Source organism: Miniopterus schreibersii (genome assembly GCF_964146895.1).
Source record: "Miniopterus schreibersii genome assembly, chromosome: 9".
Lineage (NCBI taxonomy): Eukaryota > Metazoa > Chordata > Mammalia > Chiroptera > Miniopteridae > Miniopterus > Miniopterus schreibersii.
Window position 1 is genome coordinate 9,315,735 of NC_138118.1, and position 20,022 is coordinate 9,335,756.

General features: G+C 44.8%; 1 protein-coding gene across 2 annotated transcripts in view; it reads left to right on the forward strand.

Annotated features, from left to right (window-relative positions):
• The window catches only part of KIAA1549, a 110,019-nt gene extending 91,358 nt beyond the window's left edge, over positions 1-18,661 (forward strand). Inside the window, exons 16-21 of one of the 2 annotated variants that reach the window (XR_013999544.1) lie at positions 392-709; positions 1,752-1,798; positions 5,992-6,149; positions 10,671-10,816; positions 12,880-16,643; positions 17,251-18,661. Coding sequence is in view for 1 of the 2 variants with exons in the window: in XM_081147057.1 (XP_081003183.1) it covers positions 392-709; positions 1,752-1,798; positions 5,992-6,149; positions 10,671-10,816; positions 12,880-13,131 (921 nt within the window). In the remaining variant the exon portion in view is untranslated. Of the gene's footprint in view, positions 1-391; positions 710-1,751; positions 1,799-5,991; positions 6,150-10,670; positions 10,817-12,879 lie in introns of both variants that reach the window. The other variant, XM_081147057.1, reaches the window with a different exon arrangement.
• The last annotated feature ends 1,361 nt before the right edge of the window (positions 18,662-20,022 follow it).

The following is a 20,022-nucleotide window of genomic DNA, read 5'->3' on the forward strand; positions in this document are numbered from 1 at the left end:
AGACCGCTTTAGTTTTCATTTCTACGTCTCCGGAAAGTTGACTAGCTATTTCAGTGAGTCGACTCTGCGACATCAGTTTTGGTTACTTAGGGGCTTTCCATAAAAATGTATACTTCCAGGCACCGAAATGCGTCTCCGACGGTTGCAGGAGTTTTGGCGGACCGATTGTTGAATGTTTTCATTTTTTCCTTTATGCCTGATTCAAACTTTCCGCACCCGTGAGAGCTAACACACTCCTCTCCGCTGTCGTCTTAAAAATTCTTACGGGCACCTTTTCCTCAACGTCAGTGAAAACCGATCACTTGCGCTTTGGCCCTCGATTGGAGTTTTGTGCTCGGGCCACCGCCGCCTGTGTCTGATTGTCCGTCTCTCCGCCGTGTCCCCTCTGCAGTCCGACCCCGACCTGCCGGCAGACGTGCAGACGCCGTCGTCGGCTGAGCTGGGCCGCTATCCGGCCCTGCCCTTCCCGGCCCTGCAGTACGCCCCGCCGCAGCCGTCCATCGAGGAGGCCCGCCAGACCATGCACTCCCTCCTGGACGACGCCTTCGCCCTGGTGGCCCCCAGCAGCCAGCCCGCCGGCGCGGCCACAGGCCCCGGGGGCCCGGCCGGCCTGCCGGCCAGCAGCACCCCCGCCCGGGAAGAGAGGCGAGCCGCCCAGTGGGGGTCCTTCTACAGCCCGGCTCAGACAGCCAGCAATCCGTGCAGCGGCGTAAGTGTGGGCCTTCTGGAATCCTCCAGCCCGGAGCTCTGTAGATGCCTCCTTTCGAATTCCTCCCGCTGCATTAAATGCCAGTTAGGGCCACTGTCCCCTCTCACCGAGATTATTGCAAGAACTTTCTCATTGTTTCCCTGCCTCTGGTCTTCGGCGTAGGGTGCCGGGGGGGGGGGGGGGGGGGTGGCTGACAAAAGAAATGCTATTTATTGGTGTTGATCGGGCCAGCGAGCCGAGAGGCTAAGACACGATGGGTCCTCTGGGTGACAGGAGGTCTTGGAATGAAGACGAGGACCTACCAGGAGCCTCTGAGTCTTGAGTTTTCACTTTTTGTTTTTCTTAATTTTTTCCCATTACAGCTGACATTCAGTATTATTTTATATTCGTTTCAGGTGTACAGCATAGTGGTTAGACAATCAGGTACTTTACAAAATGTTCCCCCTGATATTTCCAGTACCCACCTGGCCCCGTACATAGTTATCACAATATTATTGACTATAGTCCCTATGCTGGGCTTTACGTCCCCATGATTGCTTTGTAACTACCAAGCTGTACTTCTCAGTCCTTCACCTTTTTCACCCTCCCCAGCTCCCTCCCCTCTGTTCTCTGTATCTATGAGTCTGTTTGATTTTTTTATTATTTTTTAAAAAGATGTGGAGAGAGAGAAACACGAATGATGAGAGAGAGTGATTGATTGGCTGCCTCCTGCTGGGGATCAAGCCCTCAAGCCAGGCATGTGCCCTGACCGGAATCGAACTGTGATTTCCTGGTTTATAGGTCAACGCTCGACCACTGAGCCACACCGGCCAGGGCAAGCTGTGTGTGTGTGTGTGTGTGTTTTAAAGTCTGGTAGCCCAGTTCCCCAAACTGAACCTTCTGGGTTAAGTGATGGCGGAATGCCCAAGTAGCATGCTAACTTTTTATGAGAAAATAATTCTCCTGAAAGGTGATCCCATAAACCTCAATTTATAAGTTTGCTGTTGTCACCTTCTAATAAGTATTAACTATTAATCTTCATCTTCTTTTGAATTTCTTCCAGAGATATGACGACTATGGAATGACTCCCCCATCAGGCCCATTGCCAAGGTAAAGTTCTCAGGAGAAAATGTATTAGGAATCCTCGCACAGGCTGTTTTTCTTTTTTTAAAAATTTAATTTTGTAAACTTTTTTTTAATGTAATATGAGCAGATGCAAAACTCTGAGTTGTATTCTCTTGATCTAACTAGAAGAGGAGGGAAGAAGTTAGAATTTAAGTTCTGCTTCCAGTAATGGCAGAATAGATCATTTGCTGAGGACAGCTGGGAAAGTTAGACAAGGTTTTAAAATAAAAATACAGAACCCAGAGAGCTAACGGCAGTGGAGCAGTATGGCCCCAGGGTCTGGGAAATCCCGGGAGGTAGCCCTGCCTTCTGAGCCGCTCCTTCCCAGGGGCACTGATTTTGGAGGAGGCGGCTGAGAAGCTGAGCAAAGCTTCTGACAGGCTCCCGGGGCTGGGAGGATCAGCAGAGGCCCTTGTGAGCACCCAGAGGCTTGCGCTCAGACCCTTAGGGGCTATACCTTGGAGTAAGGGGTAACGGTAGGTACAGGGTTCCCTACAAGGACCAAAACTCGGCTTCGGATGGTGTGACTCCCTCATTGGGTTGAGGTGACCAGACGTCCCTCCAGCTGCCTGGCAGAAACAAATGTTGACTCTCCTTTATGGGAAGATAATACCATATTAGACCTCCCAGTATCATCATAGTTTTGCATGAGGTCAGACACACAAACAGACACACACACACATAGACACACACGACCAGGCATATGAGAAGAAAATAAAATATGATTTTCAAAAAGTAAAGAGAAGCCGACAATAAAAAAGGAATTAGAGGGGATCCAGGTATTGGAGGTACTGAACACAGATTTTAAAATAATTATGTTTAGCCTGGCTGGCGTGGCTCAGCAGTTGAGCATCGGCCTAGGATCCAGGAGATTGAGATTCAATTTCCAGTCAGGGCACATGCCCGGGTTGCGGGCTCGATCCCCAGTCGGGGGCGTGCAGGAGGCAGCTGATCAGTGACTCTCATCATCGATGTTTCTCTCTCTCTCCCTCTCCCTTCCTTTCTCTGAAATCAACAAAATAAATAAATATAATTATGCTTAATATAGAGTTAAAACCCACTGTCTGGGAAGATGTACAAGCCAATGATGCTGGTATAATTTTTATGTTTATAAGCAACAGACAGAAAATAAAAAAATTTGAAGATACTATGTAAAATACCACTCAAAAATATAAAATACCTCAGAGTAAATGTAACTGAAGATATTCAGGCCCTGTAAAGAAAGGTGTTCATGGGTTGGACACTCAGTATCTTTTAAATGTCAGTTCTCCCCAAGTGATCAACAGGTTCGTTGCGGTCCCTTTCAAAACCCCAGTAGTTTACTCTTTTGTTCTTTTTAAGTCCATGGAAACTGACACGCTGATTCTAAAATTTATGTGGAAATACAAAGATATTAGGATTATTCTAAATGTTTATAAACTACTGTCAAGTAATTAAGACTGCGTGGTGTTGCTGTAAAGCTAGAAACGTAGACCAGTTGGATAGACCAGAAAGTCTATAAGCAGACCTACACGTGAGTGGACAGCTGATTTATTACAGAGAAGGAATTGCAGGAAAACGGTCGCAGAAATTATATGCAGCTTCCCTTCAGTGACCAGGAGCCTCACAGGAGTGGGAACGCTGTATGCTTCCTCTGCACTTTTTCTGTTAGTTTTCTGCATCCGCCCTCATTTTCAGAAGGGCTTGTTTTATTTCCCCCAGCCCCGCTCCCCCGCCCAGGCACTGCGTTGTGGTCCCAGAACAACACAGGCGGGGTGACCCGGGGAGGTACTTAATGACAGGCGACCATACGATCTGGTTCTCCCAGTTCAGTTCCGGTTCATACCTGTTGTCCAGCATAATTATGAATAACTTCCACTCTCCAAGGTGTTCTGGTTTGGATGACAAACTTTATGGTCACCCAAGCTGAAGGAATCCGGACTGTGTGGATCAGACCGAACCCCGGAATGCACAGTTAGGAGAAAAGAGCCGCAAATGTAGGCAGGAGGGGGCTAACCGTCTGTGTCAAGTAGCAATAATTAAGTAAAGAGTGAGAGCTCGTTATGGGTGGATGGGCCAGAGAACAGAATGAGGCCAGGTGAGCTCCAGTGTACAGATCTCGCCTTATGTTAACCTCGTAGATCTGTAAGGTCAGCGATGTCACCGTCTCTCCCTGAGGTCGCTCTAAAACAGCAGCAGTTATTTAAAGAGGAATATAGATGGCCTGGGTGCCCGTTCCTGAGATACACTCCAGAAATAACACCGTGGAATGAGGGCAAGTCAGTCTGCTTTCTCATCGAACTGGTTTGATCTGTTAATTACGGGTCGACTGTTATTTGCAAAGAATTGTACTTAGACCCTCATCTTTTTAAATTCTTGACTTTCTTTAGAGGAGTGGCTCTCAAGTGGGATTCTGAGACCCCTGGAGGGTCCTTGCGACCCTTTCAGGGGGCTCTGTGAAGTCAAAACTATTTTCATGATAGTGCTAAGATGTCATTGGACATTTTTCATCATTTGCACTGAGGTGTGGGAGCGATGGCGGGTGCACACGCTGGTGCTTCAGCAGGAATCAGGGCAGTGGCCCCGAATCGTACTAAGTCGTTGTCGTCTTCACTGCGGCACAATTGCCACTTCCAAAAAAATGCCACTTTTATGTTAGGATGTCCTTGATGGCGTAGTAAAAGTGATTAATTTTATTCAACTGAAAGCCTTGAGTCTTTAATAGTCTGTGTGACAAAAGAGGAACTTCAAATAAAGTACTTTGCTGAACATGGAATTTTGAAGGTGTTTTGAGTTCAGGTGTTTGAGCTGAGAACCAAACTAACCGCTCCGTGTTTTTACTGGAACCAACAACCAGCAGACATCGTAATTCAGACTTGGGTGTTTGGCAGACACTGTCTTGAACGTGAACTAGGTGGGCCTGTCACTTCAAGAAAAACACCTGACAGTATCTGTTGCCAGGGATAAAATTACAGTTTTGGAGGCTTTTGTCTGCCACCAGGAACTTGACAGCGCTCTGGTCCTTAAAGACGCTGCTGATGAGCTCGATGGTGATATTAATGAGTGTGATATTTTTAATACTGTGAAATGAAATGTATCAATATCTAGAAAGACTTCAGAACGCAGCGAACTAATATTTTCCAAATGACCAGTGTCATAAAGTCATGCTTGGATCCATTCCAAGTGCAAGACAGACCACCAGTGGGTTTTAATGTAATAGAATATAGAAAGTTCAAGTTCATTGTTTCAGATGCCACATCGCCACTGACCCTTAAGGAAACTCCGTTGAGCATTGGTGTGGTATCAAAGAAGAAGGTTTATCTGAAATATTGAGTATTAGCTGAAAAGGCTATTAAAATATCCCTCCCTTTCCCCCTACTTACTTATGGCAACTGATTAAATACAAAGTATATAAGAATCCACATGTCTTCTCTAAAGGAAGTTTGAAAAAGTAGTAAAAATTTTCTTGCTAATTTTTTTTGGGGAGGAAATATAGTTAATTTCAGGGAAAATGTTAACATGTAATACATTTAATAGTGTTATTTTAAATGAATTTAAGAAATAGGTATTTAAAAAATTTCTAAGTTTTAATTTCAAATACAATAAATATCTATAGATACAATACACACAAATAAAAGCTCTGGGAATCTTCACTATTTTTTATGGGTGTAAAGGGATCCTGAGGCCGTAAGCTTAAGAACCACTGCTTTCGAGCACTGGTTTTCTGCCTTGAACTTCAGGATCATCACTGGAACTTTAAAAACTACCAATGTCTGGGCCCCACTTCTAGAGATTCTGTTTTAATTGGTCTGGGGTACAGTGTGGGCATCGGGGCCTTTAAAAGCCCCTCAAGCGATGCTAACGTGTAGCCAACTTGATGACCACCCCTTTAGTTCAATGCTGGAGATGAGCAGCCCTGGCCCTTGACTGCACCTTCCCTCGAACTGTAAACTAAAGTATTTCTTCTTTCATCATCCGACAGAGATTTTTCAAGCATCTGCTAATTCCGGCCACTGATCTGAGGGCTGGAGACTCAGCCGTGAGTAAATAGGAAAAGTCCCTGTCTCAGGAGAGGAGATGGACAATAGGCCAGTAGCCAAATAGGTCTTGTTTTTCTGTAGGACTCAGGGCGCAGCTGATCGACCACCAGGGCCAGGGTGCAATGTGGTCCTGATGTGCTTGGTGTGCTTTGCTTTCAGACCCGGTTTTGGCCCCGGTTTGCTGCAGTCTTCGGAGCTGGTGCCTCCCGAGCCCCAGCAGCCACAGGCATCAGCTGAAGCCCCGTTTGCTGCCCGAGGGATCTACTCTGAGGACATGCCATCAGTGGCCCGGCCCCGGCCTGTCGGGGGCACCACAGGTACATGTGGCTATTTAGCTTGCATTTCTGAACTAGAAGATGCTTGCTTTTTGGCTAAATTCTGGCAGAGCTGGTTTCCCTGTGACCCTGGTGAGATGTAGGCCAGGGAGGTGGGAACAGAGGGAGGGGCTGAAATCCCATGACTGCCGGCTGCTGATTCTTTCCTGAATCAGCATCTCAAAAGCTCCCCTTCGCATGGAATTCACAGCACACCTCTTCTGGGGAAAACAGTTCTAAATTCTTAGGGTTAAACGGATAGATCTATGTCTGAGCACTTGTTATGGCATTAAAACAGGTATTTGTTTTACAGAGAGCGCTTTTCCAGCTTGTAAGAAACAACTCTAAAAGCTACTGGTCAGTGACTGGGGTGGAGATTTTTGTTTTATTTGGTCACTTCTGGGAGGGTGCAACCACTGATTACTCCTTGAGCCTCACCTCCCTCATTGTTTCCCTTCTACCTTTGTTAATATGATCATCTTCCCTTTTAAAAATTTCATGTCATTTTTTCATGCCTCTGTGCCTGGGTGCTGCTATCTCCTTCCTGCTGCCAGACACGTGGCCCCCGGGGAAGCAGGTAGCCACTTGGAACCATGGTAGCTCCTTTCTGCTCCTCTTTGCTCCTCTTTCCAGCCCTCATTAAAAAAACTGTCTTAGTGTCATTTGTGGGTAACCAGTGCCACTCTTAATAATTCAACAGTGAAAGACCACTTTTTCTAAAGTGGTCTACAAATTCATTATAAGACCTTTAAGTGTTTGCACATGGCTCTTCTTTCCTTTTAGTATTTAGGTTACTTTAATTACCTGTCGAAATTCAAATAAAAATTTATACCAGAGTATCTCTGCATAGGAAACATTGATTGGTTTCCTCCTGCATGTGCCCGGACCAGGGCCGGGAATTGAACCTGCAACCCAGGTACGTGCCCTGGACTGGGAATTGAACCTGCAGCCCTTTGGAGCGTGAGCCCATGCTCTAACCACTGAGACACACCGGCCAGGGCTTGTGTTAATATTTGAACTCAGAACAAATTCTCATCAAGTTCAGCACATGCTTGACGTTGGAGTGATTTGTCCCGAGATCTTATAAATCCCCAGATTTTCAAATGCTGCTGTACCTTCCACTTGGTTTCCTTAATGGGTCCAAGGGAAGTGTAAGTGGACAAGCTAAGAGAGCTCCTGCAGACCCGCAGTGAGAGCCGCAGCACCCGACAAGGCTGATTGAGCTGGTTCCTATATGACAGCTGGCTAGTCTGCCCCACCAGTTTACCTGAGATCCAGTCGTACCCCAAGATTACAGATTACTCTTTATGTCGCCAGACATCATCTCATGGCTAGCTGATAGCATAATGCTGTGTTTGTGAATGTTGTTCAGCGTTCCTAAGGCATCTGTGTAGCTTAAGATGCTGAGTGCTTTCCGTTCCTTGTACAGCTAGCTCTGCGTACTCTGGAAAATCCTCAGTTACCACTCATCTTACCGCGTTTTATTACAAGGGCTCACAGTCACTCTATTTTCCCCACTCATTTCTTCACTCTCCCTTTTGAAAACTGAAGCTTTAATAACAGGCGCCATTCATGTTAAATGATGTATTCTGCTATTTTCTAACTTTCTGGAGAATATATACCTTTATTATTTTTAAAAATTTATCTTTATTGAAAGTGTTACAAATGTGTCCCCCCCCCCCGCCAGCCCCCTCTCTGGGCCTTCACTGCACTATGGTCTGTGTCCGTGGGTAATGCATATAAGCATATAAGTTCTTTGGTTAATCTCTCTTTCCCCTCTTCCCTTCCTTCTGAGATAGATTCAGAGACATGGAAGCATACAACAGACTGATGATTCTCAGAGGGAAGAGAATATATACTTGAAATTAGTTTAGCCAGGCCAGTGTGGCTCAGTGGTTGAGCATTGACCTATGATCAAGGAGATCAAGGTTCAATTCTCGGTCAGGGCACATGCCCGGGTTTCGGGCTTGATCCCCAGCGGGGGGTGTGCAGGAGGCTAATCAGTGACTCTCATCATTGTTGTTTCAATCTCTCTCTCCCTCTCCCTTCCTCTCTCTGAAATCAATAAGTACATATTATTTAAAAAAAAAAATCAGTGTAGGTCAATTCCAAATTTGCAATAATTGGTGGATAATTATCCATGGTCTCCTTGGTAGTTCTTGTATTTTTCATTGTCTGTCTGTTAACTAAACAAATAACATATCCTGACATCCTACAGGGTGTCCCATACTTTACAGGTACTGTGCTTTGCAGTGAGTCTTGTTTCTTCTGTTAATTGTTGCATAGCACGTATGCCAAAGAAAATTCAGACATGTTCATTTTTAATCTACAATAATATAGAAATTATATGTAAGAAACACTTGAAGAAATTATTTTCTAATACTTTCTAATAGATTAAATTGTGTAAAAACTTGTAATGAAAAAAATACTAAGATACTAGAAGAGTTCCCTTTCTGACTGTGTAAAATTATCAAACGTATATATGTCTGAAAATTACCAAAAGCAAGAGGATAGTAGTACCTAGGGAAGATTTACAGCAGATATGACCAAGAGGATCATTTTATTACAGAGGATGGCTCATGTAAATTGATAAATGGACAGACCTCAAAGGGTAGGAAAGATAAATGGCCAAAGTACAGGAAGAAAATACACAAAAGAAATGTGTGTGTACCATATGAAAATAAATGTATGAAAAACACTATTACATTATTTCTGGTGTTCGTGTAAATCATTAAACTTTTGGAAAGCAGCTTGTCAATGACTTAATGAGCTTTCGGTTTGGTAATTCCACTTCCGGGAATCTAGGCTCCCCTTCTCCCCCCAAATCCAAAATATTGGAGAAAAACTACCTGGGCAAAGATGTTTATCAGAGAATTATTCATAAGAGCAAATAATTGTGAGCTCCCTAAATAGCCAGTAATAAGGGCATCAGTGAGGAAATGGTGTAGCTTTTTAAAATGAAGAGCTCAGAAAGAGCCAGAAAAAGGGAATTTAAGATTTCTGGGTTGCCTCCTCTGTGTTTGGTACTTGACCTACTTTATCTCTTTTAATCCTTGAAATAACACCACGAGGTAGGTTTCTTTTTATCCCATTGGAGAGGCGAGGCGTTGGGGCTCAGCAGGAGCCATAGCTGGGTGCTCAAGGTCGTGGGGCCTCCAGGGCTGGGCTGGGATGCAAACCCAGGTTGTTGGGCGTGATGTCCCAGTTGAATCATGGGGAAGCCTGGTTAAGTGAACAAAGCAAGATACATAATGTGTCTGAAATGTGATACCAACTACCATCTCGGTCTCAACACAAAGGTGTTCTTTTCTCCCTCTGCAGTTGTCTGAATCTTTGTAAATAACGGAGCACTGTGTTGCATTTATGTTCTTTGCAAGATTCGCTCAAATGATGTCTGTTGGGCAAACAGAACTGATAGTCCCAATCATTTTAATACTGTTACGAATCTTCGGTAACTGACAAGCGTGCCCGCAAAGTACATTGCTCTGACAGGAGCCTGGAAGTTTTTTTCTGACCTTTGGTTTTTGGTTTTTATTGTATATCCAAATAAAAAGCGGAGGAGCTCTTTTTCTTAAAAAAAAAAAAAAAAAAGTATTTGCTTAAGGGAGGCTGTTAATCAGACAAGGAGAGGAGGAAGAGACTTGAAGACGGAGAGAACTGCCTCCCTGACCTCTGAAATCTCTGAATCTTTATAGGACTGGCCTGAGCATCACAGATGAATTTGGTGACCCCAGGGGCATTTGGAAATAAGTCATTTTATTTCACAGTGCTTAAAGATCACTTTTTTCCTCCTTTAATCTGCAGATTAGGGATGTTGCCATATGCCAAAAGTTGATGGGGAAAAAAAATAAATTGGTTCAAGCCCGGTCTTCCTAGCCACATGAGCCACAGCACGTGTGAGTGTAGGACTGAGCTCAGAGAACCTTCTGGCTTTGCCATCAGTGCACCTCACCAGGTTGGGTGGGTGGCTTTAAAGTTTTAACTGTGATATAGCTAAGTTATAGGAACAATGTGAGTATAATGAAAATATACTTTAACAGTCTGAATGAAAATAAACACGCACCCTGCCTTTTAAGAAAAAAAAAAGCGTATTGTGTTTTTGGCTCCTTGTGAGTCTCAAAGCCACGAGCAAGAGGAGCTGGATTTTGGCTTCTTGATGGCGGCTCCTAAACCTTTGAGGCCTTTCTTCTCAATAAATAAATTTGTCCTTATTTGTAACCTCTGCAGAAATGAATGGAAGGGTCGTTTAGTTAAACCCTTTCTTCCCACCCTTTGATGTCTAGCCAGAAAATAAGACCGTCACCATCAGCCACTCTATTCAAAGGAAGCGAAAGCCCGTGAACCCAGCTCAGGGTCTGGTTTTCTTAGGAAATGTCATTCTCTGGAGACAGAATTGGTGCCACATTTGAACGATGCTCATATTCCTGTCCCCAAGGGAGGGTGGTGGTCACAACCAAACAGCCTTCCCGTGCGGCCTCGCTCTCCTGCCGGTAGTGACCAGGCTGTTCCATTTTGTCCCCTCAGGCTCCCAGATTCAGCACCTGACCCAGGTGGGAATTGCCAGCAGAATCGGAGCTCAGCCAGTGGAGATGCCACCAAGCAGAGGCGGCCAGTACGGGGGACCGGGCTGGCCTTCGTACGGAGAGGACGAGGCGGGCCGCAGAGAGGCCGTGAGTATCTGGTGCGGGGTCACCGCTGAGAAGTCAGGCGTAATCACTGAATTCAGCTGCTTCTGCTCTGGGCATAAAAACCTGCACGAGCCAAAACTTCTAACCTCGCTCAGTTTTCCCCCGTTGAGTGTATTTTTGCCTGCAGTTTTTAGATGATAGGTTCCCTCCGACCCAGAGTGGGAGAGTATTTGCATTGCACTTTTGGAAAGTATATAATTTTTCTTGAAGCAGATTTTAGGCTTGAAGTCTTAAAAAAAAATAACATTTTAAAAATTAATAAAGTCAGTGTTTATTACAGAAAATCTGGACAGAGACCTAAGTGAACAGTTTTTCAAAATTTTTTTCCAATTTTCTATTGTGGTAAAATACATATAACATAGTTTACCATCTTAACCATTTTAAGTTAGTTATTGGATTTTAATACATCCCTACTGGTGTGCAGCCGTCACCACCATCCATTTCCATCTCTTTTCATCTTGTAAAACTGAAACTATCCTCATTAAACCCTAACTTCCCATTTGTCTCTCTCCCCAGCTCTAGGCAGCCACCGTTCTCCTTTCTGTGTCTGTGATTTTGACTTTCAAGTAGTGAATGTGAACCTGTAGGTGACTGAAATCTGGACCTGGTCTTTGGTGCGATGGCTGTATAAATATGCCTGACCTTACTCCCTCCTGGCTCACTGCTGTGCTTTCTTGTGGGTTTATTAATATCGTGTCCGTTACGAGCACTGCGAATAGATGCTTTTGCCATGAGCACACAGTTTGGGGCCTTTCAAGGCACAGGGTTTAGTTTGGAGGTTTCTCGTCACTCTGGTCCCTCCTTTATAAGCACAGAATCAGTGCAGACACAGGTAATTTCTACAAGTGCTTTCCTTTGCTTTTTCTCAAGAATTTTATATCCACAGGGAATAAATATATGAATTTGAAAATACAAACCAAAATAATACCTTTCATTTGTCCTCATCCTCATTGCATTTACGTGTTTTTTAACAAATACGCTAAATTCCTTTAATGACTGGATGCTTTTACTTAATGAAGGGAAATTAACAGTAGACTATAACTTTTTCCTAAAAGATGCATTATTATAGATCTCGGGCGTTGGCCTTCTATTTACTGACATCTTTCCTTTCCTGCCTTCATTGTGCCAACTTGGTTTCATCAGGTATTTGGATTTTCCTGTCAAATCCAATGGTCACGTCAGCGTTCCTCCCTATCCCATTTGGAGAAGTGAAATGTGCTAGAGCTCGAATGCCACGTTCACCAGGCTAGTAGCTTACTCAGCATAGGTGGAACCGCAGGTTTAGAACTCATGTATATGCAAAGAGAGATTTTTCAGTGAAAAAAAATGTGAAAAAAGATCACTGAAAAGTATAATAATTCTTGCCAAACACCCTGTTCTAGAGGGTGGGGCACAGGTGGGTTTACAGTTGTAAGTGCATGAAACACAGAGCTTATTCTTGTGTTATTATTTATTAATTATTATAGTATTTTCCAGATGAGCAACTGTAAACCTACTTTTGCCCCACCCTATATAATGGACATATAAGCAAAACTGTGAAAGGTTTCAGTGCGGATAACTTTTTAAAGAAAGGGCTCTACAGAGCGCTCAGTAGACAGACAGATAAAATGGACAGTGATTTTGGATCTCGCTCCCTTTCCGTGGTCTTTGTCAGTCCCTCTGCCAGAACCTGCTTGTCCCTTCCAGCTCTCAGGTACCCTCCTCTGACCTTCCACCTCCACGGGGTGCTCCAGCCTCCCTTCCTTCCCAGCTCTCGGGGTCCCTTCCTGTCCTCCCAGCGGCCACTCACCTCCACGCACACAGACACACAGACGTGGCTGACCCGAGTACCCTTTCTGTCATTATGTATTTCTGAGGCCCCTGTTAAGGTCAAGTGCAAGGGCTTCTTGATTGCACTGCTGTCCCCTGACTGATTTCGCCACGGTTACTACTCTCCTTTCCAGCCCAAGGTTTTCCTACGGGAGGGCTGAGTTTTTGGGTTTGAACCTGACTTTTCCCTCCTGTTCTCATGTGGCAAGTACAGGGCCCTCTGCCGTGTTTTTCAGACACACGTGCTGGGACATCAGGAGTATTCTTCACCGCTGTTCCAGGTGCCAAGGACTTCAGGCAGGGAGCCCTCCGCTCCCCCCGGGAACGCCCCGCACAGGGGGCTGCAGGGCGCGGGGCTGGCCTACGCCACCAGCTCCACGGAGGACCTCCAGCCCGGCCACTCGTCCGCGTCCCTCATCAAGGCCATCCGCGAGGAGCTCCTGCGGCTGTCCCAAAAACAGACCTCCGCGCACAACTTCCACAGCTGATGGGCCTCGCCTTGCATTTGCCAAGTATCCGCTTCCCGTGGAAGCAAGACTCAGAGGGGACCAGCCGAGGGGGTGTCAGCAAGAGGACCGGCGCCCCCAGGGCTGGGGGCCCCCCGAGCAAGGGAGCAAGTTGCAATTTGAGAAGATGCCAGATGCCATAAGTCACGTGAAGCTCACGATGCTTTTATTAAGCTGGCAACGTGCTGACCACTTGGGTTCCCGTTGAGATTTCTGGACTTTCGGCCAAAAGCCAGCAGCACTTCACGAAAGACTAAACCACAAACCTAAGCTAATGGGATTAGAAGTTGGTCTCCTTTTTCAAGGCGAAAGATGCCCTCGTAGGGGATGTATAGGGCCGAAGGGCACCCAGCATTTCCACGGGAAGGCGTGTTTGAGGCTGGTTTGTACGGAGAACCTGCTGCTTTGTTTTCCGAGAGAAGAGATTTGAAGACGTTTTGTTAACAGCTTATTTCCCTCTTTTTCTCCATAGGAACTTATTTTACTAGTGATATTAACAACAAGGATACTAAGACTGTTCGGGAATTTAAAAAGCTACTAGTGAGAAACCAAATGATAGATTGTAGAGCCCGAGATTCCACACGAAGCCATCCCCTGCATTTTCCCTTCTACTTCTGGTGCTACTGCTCCGAGGGCCCTTCCCCTCTGTGTCTGTGAAATGCGACTTTGGCTTTTGCAATGGAAGAATATGTTAAAGGTTTCATTTTGTTCTAGAAAGGAAAAAGAAAACAAAAACACCTCCCAGATGAGGGGAGAAAGCTTAATATTTATTTGTTTATTCAAAATACATATCAAAGTTTAGATTTACATTCTTAGTTGTATTTGCTGGTTTTTAATTGGGCACATGGGACTCTTGAGAGCTTCCCACTTCAGCAGGTACCATCCTCAAGGCCAGTCCTATAGAAAGAGGTTTTCAGGAGGGCCAACCAGTTCCTGCGCTTTGCAGAGGAATTCCTCACAAATTACGTTTGAATGAGAAACAGTGTATAAACAAAAATTATGTTTAACCATTTCCTAGGGCCACCAAATTGGGATTCACGAATACGTTCCTAGTGGTCGCATTCTCTGTGTGTTCAAGACCTAGAAATGAAACTCAGTTCTTGGCAGCCCCTCTGCTCAATCAGGAAATGTGAAGAGCTTTGGGAACAAGGGGAAGGAGAGGGTCATTCTGAATGTGTGATTTTATTGTGCTTGACTCTGCTCAGTGACTTGAAACCATCTACGTGCTGTGGGCCTGACCGGGGGCATCGTCTCCCTCGAGGTTTACTCCTGAGGTCACCACTCCCCCGTCCCCCCACGTTAGAGCGAGGGTTGGAATAACAAGGGCTGTTTCGTTTTCTGGAACCTGAGTAAAACTCAGAAGAAAAACAGACTTAGATTACACATTGCTACTATGAGTCCTTTTTTATTAGATCAGCTAATATTTTAAACAGCATATAAGCAGGCAGAATTGGGGGGCTCTAATCAAAATCTGTGTCACCTTTAGGAACCTTGAAACAGCTAAAATCGATTTCTGCAGTGTAATCGTTGTTCCAGAGCCATGCTTCTGCATTTGGTTCCTTAAGCCTGTCTACAGCCTTAGAGTTCAGGGCAGCAGTTTCTGGGACGTGAGGTTGCAGCCACTCTTCATCTGTCGGCCTCTGAAAGAGGAGGGTTGGAGCTTAAGTCTCTAAAGGATGTTAAGTTAGGGAAAGGGACTCCTTTCCAAGCAGCCCTCACAAGCTCCAAGAGCGTGGGAGCGAAGGCCTCCTTCTGGGCTTGATTTCTGACCCTCGGTCTTGGTTTAATACCCACAGTGGAGGATTCTCTTTGCATGTCATTCAGAAATACCAGGTTTCCTGAAACATATATTAAGAACTTCAGGCATCCAAGCAGAATTATATTATGGACACCATACAGTGAATTCAGGTCACATGACAGCAAGTGGACTGAATGCAGGCCCATCTTCTCCCGTTCTGCCCGGTGTGGTCGGTGTTTGCACCAAGAGTGCACGAAAAATAGTTACCTCCTTTGGACATTGAAGAAACGGGCCTCTGTTGTAAAGGGGGCTGCAATGGCGATTGTGATGCCTTTCAAACTAGCATAAAAGGATCAACCTGTATTCTTGGAACTGATACACTTTTAAACCAATGTCAAGACCAAAGAGAACATATAATAACTGGTGGGGTGTGGTGTGGTGTGAGCAGGCCCGTGGGATCACCAGCACTCCTGTGTTGGTTGTAAAGCACACCCAGGTTGCCCGTGTTTTCTCTAAACACTTGCCACCAAAGTTTTACCAGTCACCAAACTCAGGACAGACTAGCTGTCATGGGGAGCACCACACCCACATGGGTCTGCAGACACTCAGCCAATGTGACCCGCTTAAAAGGAAGGTCCATCATGTGTGCTTTGGAGTTCCATTTATTTGAAGCACTCTAAAATGAAAAGTTGAATTTTATGTCTCTCCTTTTTTCCTATTTTCAAAGTTCCAGTGGTAATGTAAATTTGAATCACAAGCTGTAAATTTGAGTCAGTATTTTAGAGAGTACTGTTGGAGAAATGATCATTTTCAGATTCTACTTTGTCATGAACTCCCTATGTCAGGTCCCTTCTCTGAGCCTCATTGTCCCCGTCAGCCAAAAGAGGACAGACCTCCCTTGCCCCCTTCCTAGGATTTCTTATTGTGAGAATCAGATGTGATCATGTGTGCAAGCGTCCCTTGAGAAGGGTGCACAAAGCACTGTGAAAATGTAAAATATTATCTGTATGATTATGCTGGGATGGACGATCTAAAATGCTGTGACCCACCGGTGAATGAGTTCACATGGAAGTACCCAGAGCAAAACTAAAGGCCTCATGTGACTCTTCCTCTCTCCTGTTTTTGCTTTAAATTCACTTCCTTTTCCATTAACTTTTAAGCAACATTTACTAAACTCCTTTCATGCTCCTGATTTTCTGCTGTTTGTGGCCCCAAAAAGGTCAAACATGAACCCTGCCTTCTGGGATCTTAGAATCTAAGTTGGATAATACAGATGGGTATAAAAGATGGAACGTACACATAAATAACATGGTTTAAACGTCAGTAAAATTTGTTTAAAGTGAACAAGTGCATTAGGTACTCAGCAGAAGAAGTGGAAAGGTTCATATTTGGAAACAGGATCTTGGGGAGAAGTCCACTTCGGCAGCTACCTGAGTGAAGACGGGGAGCTGCCTGGGGAAATGGTGAGATGGCGCGGGGAAGCCTAGAGTGGACCTGAGGAAGGATGGAGTAAGTGGGTGAAGCCGTCACTGAGAGTGAACTTGATCCTGATCTACAATATGAGGACAGAATTCCTAACCACACTGCTTAGGGAGTTTTGTAAGGTGAGGAAGTGGTGGTGTGAGTACACATTTGGAGAAACATAACGAGAAAATGACCAGGCCTGTGAAGTCTACGGAGGAAGAGATCCATTCTGGAGAGAAGGGGAGTGTACCAAGCTCTGCCAGAGGACCCGATGTAAAGCATGAAAATAGCGGTAAGGACGCCACCATCTGCTCCAGTGCTCAGAGTGGATCTCAGTGGCCCGCCATTGGGCCACATTGAATCCTTAGTGTAGCATAATAGTTTATAAGTACATATATTTGACTTCTTAACAGCCACCTACATGTTTTTCTCCCAATTTTATTTAATCTCAGAGTATGTTTTGATTTCGGTGGCACATGGTTTTTGAGCAGCCGACTAAGTGGGTTTTTTGCCAATCAGACTTTTCAGGGCATGAGGTGTGTGCAAAGCGCAGGTGCAGGTCTGCCTGAGGGCTGTGGGCTGAAGCAAGCAATTCTGTGCTTTATGAGCCTCTGTTTACCTGTGAGCAGGGTCAGCGCTGACTGCACTGCACAGCTTCTTACTGCTCCAGTGACCAGACCAATCACTCGGACACTGGTTGGCATTTGCGGTAACTCACCAGTTAATCATTAAATAAACTTCTCTATCCCCTTCGTACTAGATTCTTAGACATGAATGAGTGTGTTGGTTGGAAGGAAAGCTGGTTGCGGTTCTGGGCAGGGGGATGGGCACCTCTAGTCTTAACTACCACACTGTCTTTAGCTCTAGTTGAATTTTAGCCATTTCATTTCTACCTCCAGAGCGAGTCTCCAAAGCCAGCCTCCAGAGCCTGCTTGTCTGCATTCGTCCCAGACAGGAGTGGGAGAAAGTCCACTCATACCTGCAAACAGACCATTGGCCACAAAACCCATTTCTCTGGGATGGTAACTTGAACTTCGTTTTTACCTTTAATCCAACACATTGACATATTCTTGTAACGGGTGAGAGGGGTTTCTACGAGCAGCTGCTGTAACATATTCATAAAATGTCATAGGCCGACACTTAGTATGTAGTGAACTAGGAGTGTGTACATTTCAGGTTTCTTTTGATATTTTTGGAGATGATTTTCAGTGTTTAAACGAGGACTCCTTTGTATTAAAAAGACTTGAAAACCGAAACCTCACGGTACGAACCTAACTCCGTGCTTGTGTGTGTGTAATGGTACACTTGAGAGTTGATCTTAAGAACACGCAGCAGCATTGAAATTTAGGAAAAGAACATTGAAATGCCTTTGGAAACACGAAACAAAGTTAGGAACCCGGCGGCCAGCAAGTGAGAAGGAATGAATGTCTGAAACTGAGGAACTCTAGTCCAAGTTAGTTTCCCACAGGGTGGATCCTGATGCAGGGGGCTTGCTTTTCCAGGTTTTTCTGCTCCGGGGGCCACTTTGAATTTAAAGAAAGGGGGGAAGGGGGAAGGGCCAAAGAGATGTAAGCGATTTTGGTCTTGTAGGCCCTGATTTTGTGTAACCGTTCTGGACAACTTGGAGCCTCATGCCCACCAGATTTCATGCATTCACAACTTGACCCTCTGAGTTAGGAATAGTACAGGCTCGAGTTCAAGCCAGGCCCCTGCGCTGTTCCTGCAGACGTGGGGAAGGAAGGAGGCGCTAGAGGATCGGAAGCTCCACCAACGAACTCAGTTGGTCTAAACACCAGAGGGCTCATTTCAGAAGAGGGGAGTAGACTGAGCTTTGCTCTCCTCCAGAGCATCGTCCAGGGAGCATGCAGATCGGGCTAGCCTTACCCTTACAGGAAAGGTTGCTTAGTAGAGCCGCCCTGGGATGCCCACTTGTCCCCTCCTACTTTGTCAAGGTCCATATTCTCCTGACCCTCCCTGCATTCTCATTCCGAGGTTATGAGTGTTAATGTACGAAAATACGCAGAGTACATTGAGGCCACTCGTGGCATCAGTACTGCAACTTGAACTTGACAATCATGGTTTGCTGGTCTCAAACGGGCACTTAAATTTTGGTATGGGTCTATGATTTAGTAATTGAATCCTTCCTTCTCTTTGTCAGTTATGTTTCTACCCTTCAATTAGCTGCACTGTTTTCTAATGTGCTGTAGAGTTTTGGAAATAATTTATGCAAGTGTTTGGTTTCCATGTTTACAATTTATACAGCTTTCCTAGCATTTTAAATGGAAATGTCAATAAATGCTACGAATTGGTGTCAAGCGGTATTTTCTGTTTATTTCCTTTGCAACGCGACATAAAATGTGCAGGTTGAATGAGATGATTTTTTTTTTTTTCCATTCTCTAATTTTTGTGTTGCTGGTGAGAAAACCTAGGACTTTCATTTTCCAAGCATTTGACTTGAAAGTCATCTATTTAGTGTGTGGAATTGGCAGAATTGTTTTCGCTCACGTTGGCTGGTGCTACTCCCTTCTCCTACCCACTAATCAAATCAGTGCTTCCACTGAGGGCAGATTCATTTTGGAATTAAAAGATTAGGACTCTACAGTCTAGAAAGATAAATGAGAAGGTCAAAGTCTAGACAACCTGGAAAGGTAATAGTGTGAACCTGGAGCTACTTACGAAACCCAAGAAAATAAGAACCCCTTGAAACTGAGCAAAGCAAAGGGCCTGTGAAACACAGTGGGACCTAACGAAATGAAACGTGGACCCCTGGAGAGGATCCTGACACAACCACCAAAAAGGTAATCGGTGGGGAAGTGGTGAAACCCAAATAAAGTCCATAGTGTGGTTACCAGTTTATGCAAAGGTTAATTTATTGCTTTTGCCGGCTTTGCTGTGGCTCTCAGGACTTTCCTATTAGGGGGAGCTATAGGAAAGGTATATAGAAACACTGCATTATTTTTGCAGCTTTTCTCTAAATCTAAAATTATTTAAAAATTGGGAAAAAATTTTAAAAAATAGGGAAACAAATTAATCTGGCCCAGGTAAAGCCCATAGCCTCCTCCCCACCCCTGAGGCTCATATGAGCCTGCCCTGGGCATCCACAACCTAGAACCTTCCATACTTCTCAGGGCAGCCAGCTCCTGCTGATGGCGAAACCACAATTAACAGTTGTATGTCTTGGCTGAAAATAAACCTTCATGAAGGAGACTTTAGGGCCAAGGATCAACCAGAAGGAGAATTTGAACCTAAAAATGAAAGAAAATAGACCACTATGAAAGAGACTGTAAAGAAAGTATGTTTCAAGTGTTTAAAAAAGAAAACCAGTAAAGAACAGAATAGGCTATTCTGAAAGTTTAAGCACATTTGACAAAAAGAAAAATTAACCCTTGAAGGGAAAATAATGTAAAAACAATGTATACACACAATGGTCAGATAGTAGAAAGAGTTGAGGAAGTAATTGTGACCGTTTTAATATATCTTTACATTATGTTTCATACAGCTTTAGATTGAAAACAAAAAGCAACACAGTGTAGGCCGGCTGGTACAACTCGGTCCCCTAAGGGATCCTATATGCCTTCGATGTAAATAGGCTCGAAATGGTAAAAGAACAGGGAGTTACGAGGAGCAGCTAAGGCTGAGAAGAAAGGTCAGGCTGAATTCCCACGCCCGGA